The 12,428-nt window shown below is 39.4% G+C and overlaps 2 protein-coding genes across 2 annotated transcripts; one reads left to right on the forward strand and one right to left on the reverse strand.

Annotated features, from left to right (window-relative positions):
* Positions 1–1,320: 1,320 nt before the first annotated feature.
* Positions 1,321–7,326, forward strand: cd79b (CD79b molecule, immunoglobulin-associated beta). The gene is made up of 5 exons (XM_017437445.3): positions 1,321–1,521; positions 2,165–2,449; positions 3,105–3,223; positions 5,127–5,180; positions 6,863–7,326. The coding sequence occupies exons 1-5, from the start codon at positions 1,470–1,472 to the stop codon at positions 6,950–6,952; spliced, it is 600 nt and encodes a 199-aa protein (XP_017292934.1). The 5' UTR covers positions 1,321–1,469; the 3' UTR covers positions 6,953–7,326.
* Positions 7,327–7,878: 552 nt separating this feature from the next.
* On the reverse strand, positions 7,879–9,540 carry LOC108247218 (interferon a3-like). The gene is made up of 5 exons (XM_017435182.2): positions 9,409–9,540; positions 9,239–9,328; positions 9,015–9,164; positions 8,398–8,484; positions 7,879–8,317 (listed from the first exon to the last, which is right to left on the reverse strand). The coding sequence occupies exons 1-5, from the start codon at positions 9,538–9,540 to the stop codon at positions 8,219–8,221; spliced, it is 558 nt and encodes a 185-aa protein (XP_017290671.1). The 3' UTR covers positions 7,879–8,218.
* Positions 9,541–12,428: the final 2,888 nt, after the last annotated feature.

Consider the following 12,428-nt stretch of genomic DNA (forward strand, 5'->3'; position numbering starts at 1 on the left):
ACCAAATCAAGATGGATGCCACAGCTAATCAGCTGAACGGCTGTAGTTCAGCTGATTTTACAGATATTTGACTAACTGAGCGTAATATCTCATCGGGTTGTGCAGAACTTTTAACTACTCTGTCATGATCTTAGTCTAAACCTCTGGCATGAAAGATGGCGGGCGATATGCATTCCTTCAAGGAACGCTTGTCCTTTAATTCATCATAAGATTTATCCTCAGGTTACTCTAAACTATCCGTACTTAAAGCCCACTGAAGGCAAGTAAATATTCTGTGGCTGCAGCTGCTAAAAGACTTTTAAATCTTGTTAAAGAGTCCAAACGTCCGTCACCTTTAAGAAGCACGGTCGTTTCAGTTTGATGAAACTGATAAAACCCGAGCTGAGCTGGTGCCACGCGGAGCATATCGGCTCTGAAGTTTAGGGAAATGTGCTCAGCTCGGCTGATCTTCGGCTGTCACTCTTGGCTGCCTGTGGATGTTGCGTAACAAGAAGAGCTTGATGATTGTTGGGCTGCCCTTCATGCAGTCAGCGGACACCTTGGTTGGACCCCCTCTGCTTACAGAACTGTCTTGGTTCTCCGTGGCACAGATTCAGTAAAACGTTGGCAACATTCAGAGGTTCTGGTCCAGAACCTCAGGTGCTGGATGGGACTGAGATCTGGAGGAGACCGTTGGAGTCCAGACCCATCAGACCAGGGAATATTTGTTTTAGTCTGTGTGAACCTCAGTTTCCTGTTTTTAAGCTGACAGGAGGTGGTTTTCTGCAGACCTTGGTTGGTTTTCTGAGCCACCAACCAGTCAGCCCACTCTCCTCGGACATTTCAAGGCTTTTATTTTTTTGTTCACTGAATGTTTTCTCCTTTTCGGACCGTTCTCTTCAGACCTCAGAGATGGTCGTGTGTAAAAATCCCAGCAGATCTGCAGCTTCTTGAAATACTCAGCTCAACAAATCCAACCAAATCCCCTTTTCTTCTTTGTTCTGATGCCCGGTTTGGACTTCAGGAAGTCGCCTTCGAGTTGCTGCCGTGTGACTGACTGATTAGCTGTTTGTGTTAACAAGCAGTTGAACGGGTAAACCACCATCACTCACGCAGAGATAGGAACAAATCTCAGTGTCATCCATTAAAACCAGACTCTCGTTGGGTTGCTCCAACATTTCCAAATCATCTGTAAGGGTTTCCCTTCTTTCACTGCTGAACAAGTGATTCTCCAAGTTTAGGAGACCCGAATAAAATCTTATCTGGACCCAATAAGCTGTATGTTGTTCACATTGTCCTGTACTTACGGTAATTTATTCAAGGCGGAGCGGCTTTTCCTGCCTGTACAGTAATTCGCTGTTAACTCAGACCTCACGCCCACCGCTGCACACATCTCTTCTCCGTCCTCACGACGTTTCAGGCCTGCAGAGAGACTTTGACGCACCCGTGGCGCCAGCTGTGGAAACATCTTCCCCCCCTTGAATGCCATCATGCGTTGGACTCTAGCTGGATGCTGTGGGTTTGCACTGATAACCCTGTCAGGTAAATTTAACCTTTAACCTTCATTTTTTTTTTTTTTTTTTCGACCAAATGTACAAAAACAAAACGAGAAGCGATTACAGGATCTGCAGTAATGTTAACTATTTGAAACTTAGACAACTAGAAGCAGGTAAGTTATTGTTTGTTAAAGCTACGCGGTCATTTAAATGTAATTTTTATGTCTGTTTAACAGCAACTACACAACATAGAGGAGCTTTGCATGGTATTTTTGACTCCAGATACCATTACTTCCTGACCATCTGGGGGAAAAGAGGAAGTTCATGTCTGAGACAAAAACTTTGTTATTGTCACGTTAATGAACTAAAGTTTCCTTTAATCTAATAAATACCAAACTAAGTTTTGTCCCAGACTTCTTTTCTACTTTATAAATAACAGGAAACAGATGGCATGAGCTCTTTAAGCTGAGTTAGATTTATTATATTCTGCTTAAGGACACAAAATCCCTTTTATTGTTGCCTAATTTGCTGGTTTTTTTCCCCCCTTTTGCATTAGTTATTGATAACAATGAATCAAAACGCCATCAGATGTTTCCTGGTTGGATAAGTTATGAACTGATTTGTGCAAATGTTTGAATATATCTCAATGATCATGAGCAGTTCGTTTTAACTTCCTGTCATCTTCTCAGCTGCCCTGGTGGTCACCCAGAAGCCTCGGTTTTATGGCGTGAAGCTCGGCCGGCTCGTGATGCTGCACTGCCACGCCCCAGAGCCGAACCTCACCGTGAGCTGGCACAAGCAGCACGGCTCAGGGACCACTGAGGTTAAAAACGACGGAAGAATTCGGTTTGAAATCAAACCTTCGACCAAAAACACTTTCCTTCTGATCTCCAAAGTCCGAATAGAGGACAGCGGGGTGTACTTCTGTAAAGTAAAGAACATTAGTGGTCCTGGAACTCAGCTCCTAGTCGTGAGTGAGTGAACGAACACTCAGAGGGCTTTCTGTCACCTTCTTGTTTTTATTTTTCACTCTGACCGCAGTATCCAAACATTCAGCTCATACAGGAAATCTGCTTTTTATATTTTATTTACAAATATTTTCCTCACAGAAACAAATAAACATATCTTCTTAGAAACCTGCTTCAAATTATTTGCTCTGTTTTTTGGCTTCTTATGCTACTCTGAGATTTTAGCTACCATTCTGCTACTTTCAGTTAGTTTTTTGCTACTTTTAGCTTCTAGCTAGCCTTTTCCCACTTTTATCTACTTTTAGCTTCTTCCTGCTATTTTGCTACTTTTGTCTTTTAGTCAGCTTTTAGCTACTTTTGTCTTCTAGGTAGCCTTTTTCTAGTTTTAGCTTTAAGCTCAACTTCTGCAGCCTTTTGCTGCTTATCGAGGTAGCTAGCCTTTTGTCACATCTAGCTCTAAGGTAGCCTTTTGCTACTTTTAGCTACTACTCAACTATTTTCTTACTTGTAGCTTTTAGCTACATCTAGATTTTAGCTATTATTTTGCTACTTTTAGCATTTAGCTCGCAGTTTGTGGCGTTTGTCTTCTAGCTTTTAGCTTGTCTTGTTTTTTGCCGGCTCATTTTCAGCTACTCATTTCAGGACCTTCTGCTCCCCGCAGGCCTCGTGGACCCGGTTCAGGCCCAGTACCGGTCCCAGATGAAGGACGGACTCATGGTCCTGCAGGGCCTGCTGCTGGCTGGCTGCGTCGCCGCCATCCTGCTGCGCAAACAAAAAGTGGTGAGGAGGAAATCTCTGAGATTAAAGCGTATTTAACTACTTTTTACCCATTTCGTTTCAGCTCATTTAAGATTTAAAGACAACGTGTGCTTGTAGCTCAAACAAAATGTAGGTCATGCAGCATTTATTAGATCATTTTAAATGTTCTTTTTTATATTTTTGATGTAATGCCTGCAAAGCTGAATGCAAAAGCGTCATTTTGTCTTCTTTAATCCAACTATTTCTAAAGCAGACAAAGCTCATTTTCTAACTTTATCAGGCAGCGAGACAATAAAAGTAAAAGTATTCACTCCCCTTAGCATTCTCTGATTTTGATGCCTCACCACGGAGTTTAAAGGGAGTTTTGTAGTTTAAATGTACGTAACTACCACCTTCAAACATCTTATTTTGAAACAAACAGGAAATAAGATAAAACTGAGGCAGCTCGGTACATCTAGCCTCTGGAGCTTCTGTCCGTTCTCCATGTTTCCATCGAGCTTTAAGTCGAAGCAGAGCTTCTCAGCTGGACTGAGGTCTGGACTGAGGTCTGGACTTTGTCTGGACTTTGTCTGGACTGAGGTCTGGACTTTGTCTGGACTGAGGTCTGGACTGAGGTCTGGACTTTGTCTGGACCGCTCCAGGACCTTCAGCAGGTTCTCCTCAGACCTCTGGGCTTTCTTCAGCGGTGCGTTCGGCCTCGTTTGTCCTGCTTGGAAGTTGAAGACTCAGATTTCTGGAGGACTCAAAGAGTTCGTCTGTTTTTTTTGCCAACCGTCTTTCATTCAGCTCTCAGTTTCTCCACCCACACAGCATGATGCTGCCGCCACCGTGCCTAACTGTAGGGCCGTTTAAATTTAGTCCCATCTGACCGGAGCACCCACTTCCACATGGTACAGTTTTTTCTTTCTCTTGGAGTGATGACTATTTCCTGCCGCTCCAGAGGTCCTCCATCTCTCTGCTCCATCAGGGTTGTCTTTGTCCTCCTGGACGTTTCTCTGATTAATGTCTTCCTTCTCTGTGAGTTTTGGTGGATGACCCTCTCTTTCCTAATAATAAACTCTAAAAAGGAGCTCATGGGATATTCAGAGTTTGAGATGTTTGTTTTTTTTTACTCCAACCCTGATATGTACTTCTCCACAACTTCATCTCTGACCTGTGTGGAGAGCTCCTTGGTCTTCATGATGTCATCTGACACCTAAGATGACCCACAGGTGGATCTGACTGTGGCTTCAGGAGGTGATGGTTGCTTCAAAACAAAAGGGGGCGAACAGATGTACAAACGCCACGTTTCAGTTTTATATTTTTATATTTATTTAAAACATTTTCCCCACTACCTTAATTATTTGGAGTATTTTGTGTAGATCCGTTACGTATAATCGCATGAAAAAAATCAATTTAAATTCCAGGCTGCCAGAGAATAAGAAGGGAGTGAATACTTTTGCAGACCTGTAAACACAGGTATGCATATCGCCCGCCGCCGTTCATAACAGAGGTTTAATTCAAAATGGCCGCCCCAGTCACAGCTGTGAAGGATGACTCCCAGCTACCACATGTTTTAAATAAGTTATAATCATTTTTGTTTTGGTTCATCAGCTGCGGCCTTGAATCAGATCGATGTGTTTCGTTAAAATCAGCCCACTGGTTCATGAGATATTTTGCTAACAGTGCAGACATGAGCCAAAACATTATCGCCCCGCCTTCGCTTTAGGCGAGAAATATTACCCAGCAATCATTTCAGGGTTTTACCGAGGGGTCTGTCTATTTCCTGGTGCTGCAGCCGATGCTTTTATAACCTGAAACCAGACGGATTTTATCTGTTTTAAGAACTACTGAGATATTTGCTAAATATAAAGTTTATCAATGTAATAAAAGATTTTAAGCATCTTCTTAAAACCCTAACCCTCTCTTCTTTCTTCCCAAACAGCTGAAAAGGAGAGACAGTCTCTACGAAGAGCCTGAAATTGACCACATTTATGAGGTTTGGTTTATTTTTTTAAATATTCGTAAAAAAACAAAAAAGAGGCGTCGCAGCTGCAGCTTTTTACAGTCAACAGGACACCGTCTCCTTGCACCACTGAGCTCCTAACCACAATTGTTTTATTTTTTTATTATTATTCTTTGCCTTTACGTGTATTATTTTATGAACAAATTATGTTAAATTACCGTCAGTTTTGTCTTCTGTTAACTTTTTTTGCACAAATTCAGTCATTTTAACATTAAAACTTGTTGCCTTTTCAGAAAGGTGTTTTTGAAACAATAAGAATTTTAATTAATTAGTTAATTAAGCTTTAAGCATGTGTACAAAGACGTAAAATGCAGATAAAATAAGGTATAAAACAAGGACAAATATGGCAGAAAAAGCAGGAAAAAGGTGTTTTGAAGGAACTAAAAAAAGACAAAAAGGAGAAAATATTGAGTAATTTTCTCCATCAAGAGGATTTTTACAGTTTGCAGTTTTCACCAAAAGTCTGTGACAAAACAGCATTTTAGCTAAAAATCAAAATAAGCAGAACTGTAGCTAAAAGCTAAGACCTGCTAAAAAGTAGCTAAATGCTAAAACAAGCAAATCAGTCGTAAAAATTAGCAAAAGAGTAACTACAATCAACAAAATAGCAGCTAAGATCAGCATAAAAGTAGCTGAAAGCTAAAACTAACATAATAATAATGGCTAAAAATAGCAGAACAGTAGCTAAAAGCTAAAATGAGCAAAACAACGGCAAGAATGTAAAGATAGGAAAACAGTAGGAAAAGGTAAATCTACCAAAACAAGAAATAAAAGCTAAAATTAGTCAAACAGGAGCCTAAAGCTAAAACCAGCAAAATAGTAACTAAGTGCTAACCCCAGCAAAACAGTAGCTGAAAGCTAAAACTGTCCAAATAATAATTACAAGCTAAATTTAGCAGAACAGTAGCTAAAAGGTTAGATCATCAAAATAGGAGTTAAATATTATCACAAGCTAAAAAAGTAGCTAAATGCTAAAACAAGTAAACCACTTTAAAAAATCAAAGATTGGCAAAAGAGTAACTAGAATCAGCAAAACAGTAGCTAAAAGCTAAAACCAGCTGAATAATAGTGACGAGCTAAAAACATCTGAGCTAAAAGCTAAAACAAGAAAAACAGTAGGTAAAGGTAAATCAACCAAAACAGTAGACAGACGCTAAAATTAGCAAAACATGAGCTAAAATCTTAAATAGAAGCAAATAGATTTCAAACGGCACAAATTTAAAGGTTTTCTTGAAATCTTTATTGATTTAATCTGTGAAAAAATAGCATTTTAGCTTCAGAAATGTGGATTTTGTTTGCTGGATTTGTTCTGTTTTGAGGTCTTCTCTGTGATACATAAAAAAATTAATTTATTTCATTCAGAGGAACGTTTTAGACAGAGTTAAAGACTAAGTTTAAAGATGCCTGAGGGGAAATTTAAATGTCAAGCAGCTCGTTTTAGGAAATCAAATGCAGAAACTACAGGTTTAAAATCGTCCACGGCCCATCGAGGCAGAGAAGATCTGAGTGTTTATGTAAATATGTTGCAGCCTTTTAGCTGCTTTTAGCTGCGGGTTTTATCTCTGAGTCACACATGCAAATAAAAACCGGGCCCCGAAAGGACAGAGAAGTCATTTTAACCGAAGAAATAAAGCGAGCTGGTTCCTGTCTGTCAGGGTTTGGCCATCGAGGCGTGCGGAGGAGATCTTTACGAGGACCTTTCGGCGTACGCTCAGCCTGAAGGAGCCGAAGCTCCGTGGGAGTGACCCCGACATCTGACCTGCAGGCCCTGAGGACACGTCCAGAACCAGAGGACAGGAAGTGGACAAATGTCTCCGTTAGCCGCCTCTGAGGTGGAGCTCGATTTCTATCTGTTTCTGTCTCTGTTGCTCCAAGAATCTGCGCCAAATCCTTTTTTTTTAACGCTTCCGTTTGTGTTTTTATAACACTCCAGTGTGAAATATTTCTAAACCCGACAGCTGAAACTTCAGCTGATGTGTTTTTGGTGCTTTTGTATAAAAATCTGTGTTGAACGTTTGTGAATCTGACTGTTTGGCGCCTTTATCTGCCTCAGCTAACCATGTCTTTTGATGTACTTTGTTAAAAAAACAAACAATAAATGTGTTTAAATTTTTGTGTAGAAGGCCGTTTTAATTTCGAGTTAGACGTCTCAGGAGCTAAAATGAACTTTTCTATAAGCTTTCCAACAGCTAATAAAAAAAATAAAACAGATAAATTACATTTTCTGCTTCTTTGCTTCGTCGAAGATTTGTTAAAGAAGCTGAAATGTTTTAAAACTAAAACAATCAGAGCAGCTAAGACCAACAAAACTGTGGCCGAAAGCTGAAACTAACAGAACCCGCTGAAAGCTAATACAAAGCAGCTAAAACCAGACCATGAAAAGAAAACCAGCTAAAAAGTGTCTAAATGCTAAGTAAGCAGAAGAGTAGCCACAGAGAAAACTTAGCAAAATAGTAGCTGAAACTAGCAAAATGCTAAGAACAAGCTAAAACTAGCTAAATAGGAGCTAAAATGAAATGAAATAAACTGAAGCAGATTTCAAAGAGCACAAAAGGATGTGAAAAAATCTCAGTTTATTTCAATGAGGAAACAATTTTAAATAAAGTTAAATAATTCAACAAGTTACAAAAGCTAAAATGAGCCGAATGTTTTGATTCACAATTGGGTAAAAATAAAAATAAAAGCTAAAACAAGGAAAACAAGAGTGCTGACTCAGCATTCACTCAGTAAACAAATAAACCAGTTTTAGATAAACAAAAATAAATAAAAAGGATCTTAAATGGATACAACATGAATTCATTCAGTTGATACAACTCGATAAAAGAAAGACAAATCTGATAAATAAACAAATAAATAAATACATAAATAAATAAATAAATGTTCACATGAAGAGCAGATAAGAGTCTGTTCTATAAAAACAAATAAATAAGTAAATAAATGTTTCAATAAATAACAAGCAGGTAAAATAAATCACAGGCAGGTAAATAAATAAATGAAGGTTCAGGTGAGCGTTATCTGTGAGCGAGCAGAGATGAGATCAGGTGGTCGGCTCTCATCAGGTGACCTCTGACCTCCCTCCTGATCAGCTCCCAGGCTTCGGCGCTGTGACCCTGCAGACACAACAACGTTCCCATCATGACCCCGACACACGAGCTGAAAGCGTCACGCGCGCCACAGACGGAGAACCCACCCGTTTCTTCAGGACCTGAGCCGACAGCCTCCTGAAGTACAGGTGCAGCTTCGTGTTCTTCTTCTTCACGTGGCCCCGAGCGCCCACCTGAATTCATCACAAGAAGAAGAGCTCAGGACCGTGTCCAGGAGGTCAAAGGTCAAAGGAGAGACTGGGTTCTCTGTGAAAATCAGCTGGAACCCCGAGAGCTGAAAGAAATGAGCTAAAGAAGCTGAAACTGAGCCGTTAAAGGACAAATGAGCAACACAGTAGCTGAAAGCTAAAAGAAGCAAACAATTAGGTCAAAGCTCCAAGTAGCAAAGGGCTTAAAGTAGTTAAAGACTAGCTAAAAGATAAAAGTAGCTAAAAAGAAGCAGAACAAACAGAAAATGAGCCAAAGCAGGTTTTAGAGAACGATGATTTTTAAGGAATCTCAGAAATCTGAAAGTTTTTCTGTGGGGAAAATATTTGTAACTAAAGAGAAATCTTTGGAAAAGTTACAAAAAGCCAAAAGTCTTCGAATGAGCCGAAGGTTTTGATACACAAACAGCTAAAACAGCAGAAAGTTTGACTGTAAAAGCAGAAAGCAGCCGAGAGGAGCCGAAGGGACACGGAGGCGTCCCTCAGAGTGGACCTACACAGGAGAGCAGCTCTTCAGCCTGTTTGTTGACCACACTGAGGAAGTTCTCAGCTGTCACCTCCTCCCACGATGAAGAGCCGTCATCTTCCTCCAGCAGGGCAGACACCTCCTTCAGGACCTGAGCCGTGAAAGCTACTTTCTCCTCAGCCTGGAACAAGAAGAACAACATCAGCACGTGTTGCTGTTTCTGTCCTCCGGCTCGTTCAGGTGAGGAAGACTCACTGAAGCTCTGGCCGCCTGGCCGTACAGGTGATGAGGGAAGGCCACGGCGCTCTCCTCCTCATCCTCGGTGCTGTTAGTGGAGTTATTCCCCTGCACAAACACACAAACTCAACATCTGCCGCCCTCAGGGGAACAAAAACACCACATTCAGGGCGTCTCCAGCCGCTCACCATCATCTCCAGGAGGTTCAAGGAGTTTTCGCTGAACTGTCGGAACTTGTGATCCATCCACCTGCAGCTCAGCGAGGCGCATGCGCCGTACAGACCGAGGAACAGGCACGCAAATAAAACCCTGCTCAGCATGGTGACAAACAGATGCTGATGTCCTCCAGGTGAAGCCAGCTGCTCAGGTGTGTGTCGGGGTTGTGTTGGAACTGACCTGCAGCCGAGCCTTTAAAGCGGAGACGCATTTTTGTTTTGTTGGGGTTTTTTTTTTTTTCGCTTTCCGAACGCAGGAGCTGCACGTCACACCTGCTCAGGTGAGAGCCAGCACACCTGAGGGTGCGCAGGAACCATGTTCAAAACATCACGAAGGAGAACCACTGCTGGGACACAAAGTGCGCGGATCTGACCGAAGAATCAGTTTCTAATTAAGAAAAATATTTTTATTTGTTTTGAATTTCAGAGACGCACCTGTCTGATTGTTACCTGACACAAAGGTTATTTCGATGACGTAACCTTTGACACTTTCAGACTGGATTTGTGAGTTCATAATGCCTGCTGCGGTGTAATAAGGTGTCATAAATGGGAAGTTCCTGCTGCAAAGAGAGAAAATGAAAGCGGCGGAGCTCTGACGCTCATTCCTAAGAAATCTGTCCGCGATATTTCACCTCCTTTAATCTGAAATGTGTTGAGGTGGAAACTCAAAAACCAAGAGGAGACAATGCATAACTAAAAAATAAAAAAAAATACGACATGCCTGACCCGCCCTGATTTCCCTCTGGAGAGCTTTTAAATCCTTCCATCGCTTTTTAAACCTAATTTAAATTATTTTACCCTTCAAATTAAGCCCTAAAAACTGTGTCAGAAAACAATTTTAAAATAAATGTGACTTACAGCTGCATGACACATGCCAACCAATCAAATTTAATTAAATTATCTCCTCATAATTAACACATTTCCTAACATGGAGGACATAAAAAACTGAATTTATTCATTTAAGTCAAGTCTAACTCCTGTATCTGAATAATTAGATGAGCAACACAGGGTTCAATTAAAGCTCTAGCTTTCTTTTTTGACTGAATGCATATCGCCCGCCGCCGTCCACGCCAGCGAGATTTAATTCGAGATCTCGCGAGACGTTTTGACGCTCAGATTAACGTCCTGAAGGACGACTCTCAGCTACTGCCACGGATTTCAGCTCAGATATCTGTAAACTCCTTGTTGCGTCATAGGCCAGTTGGCTGTGGCGGCCATCTTGAATCGAGTCCAGAGTTTTGTTAAAACGCCCTCGGGTTCACGAGATATTTTGCTAACAGCCCAGACGGGGCGAGCAAAGACATAATCGCTCCACCTTTGCCTTCGTAATAAAAAATAATTTAAAAAAATAGTGTTAAATAATAACAGGAGACAAAATGACACCTGGTATTTAACTGGAAGCTGATGTGGATAAATGGATTTTAAATGGTTGATAAAAGCTATAAAAGGCAAAAAAAAAAAATAACAAAATTAAAAACAAATATTTCTTTTTTTGTTTGTTTTAAGTAAAGAGTTGTGTCTGATCTAACCTAATTTGACAGTTTTTACCCCAAAAATCTGTTTAAACAGCCCCAGAGGAGCAGCTTTTCTTTGGATTTTATATTTATTTTAAGATATTTGTACCATTTTTAAAATCTTCTGATGAAATGTTTATTTAATTTGTGTTATTCATCTCGGTGTAACGCAAGGATTACGCTTTTTTCTGTACAAACTTTTAGATTTTATCGGCTGATCCTTCCTGACCCAGTTTGATCTTCTTCATCACCTGAAGTTCAAACCCTAATCTGGACTTTCTGAACCCACTTTACTCTCTGTTTTTAGGGTTCTGTGGATGTGGAGGTGAGCTCACCCTGCAGCGGTGGTCCTTTAATTAACATTTTAAGGACAGTTTTTAAAAATGTAAACATAAAAACAAAAAGAGGCAGTTCTCTTTTTAGGCTGAATTAGTCTAAATGACCGAAAAGCACCGAATTATTGTCGGTTTCTTTTATTATTTTTACTTTAAATTGTTAAATAATAACAGAAGCATTAATAATAATGTAAAGGCAGTTTTGTTGTGCTGCTACTGCGCCCTCTGTTGGTGGAAACTGGTACAGAGACGAACCCGATTAAAGGTCTATAAATAAGAATTTAATCTAATAAAGGAGTCCTTTTCAATCTGGGCTCTTTCAGAGTCAAAGTTATGAAGAAAAATACAAAAACAACCAAAGGTTTTATTAAAACACATGAAGAAAAATAAGCCACATATATAAAAAAATAAAGAAGCTCAAACTTAACTGTTCATTTTATGATATGATGACAGAATTAAAACGGATCTTTAAGGACAGAATTTAAATATATTGATAACTAGAAACACTCAGAGAGCTCAAACCTTCACCGAGGTTTAAAAAACAGTGTGATCCAGATCATAATCTGGATCAGAACCAGAATTTAATCTGCTGTTTTTTGTGTTTCATAAATAAAAACAACTAAAACATCTGTGAGTAGAGTTTCCATTTTTATTGAGTTTTAGTCACAATTCATGTAAAAAAACAAACCGATAAATAAGTTAATCAACACAGAAACATTAACTGAGATTCAATAAATAATGATAATAAATTATTAACACATAGTATATATGGATACAAATTCAATCAAATAAATAAATGAATAAATAAATACATACATTTGTATGTAAAAAAAACAAAGAACAGCTGATTTTTAGCTCACTTTAGGAGTAAATGTGTAAGAAAAAATTAACATTTTAGTCAAGACTGAGATAACAAATCATATTAAAACATAAAAAGGCAAAGAAATCACAAACAAATATATAAATAAAACAAATAAATATAGTTGATAAAAGGTAACTCCATTAAAACCTCTGATGAATAAGTGAATAAATAAATAACCCTTCATGTAACAAACATGTAAAAACACAAGATAAAAAGTCATTTGATTAATATAAGTTGTAAAGAAGTAAACAGACATAAATAACTAAATAAATAAAGCTTGAC

Source organism: Kryptolebias marmoratus, linkage group LG17 (genome assembly GCF_001649575.2).
Source record: "Kryptolebias marmoratus isolate JLee-2015 linkage group LG17, ASM164957v2, whole genome shotgun sequence".
NCBI lineage: Eukaryota > Metazoa > Chordata > Actinopteri > Cyprinodontiformes > Rivulidae > Kryptolebias > Kryptolebias marmoratus.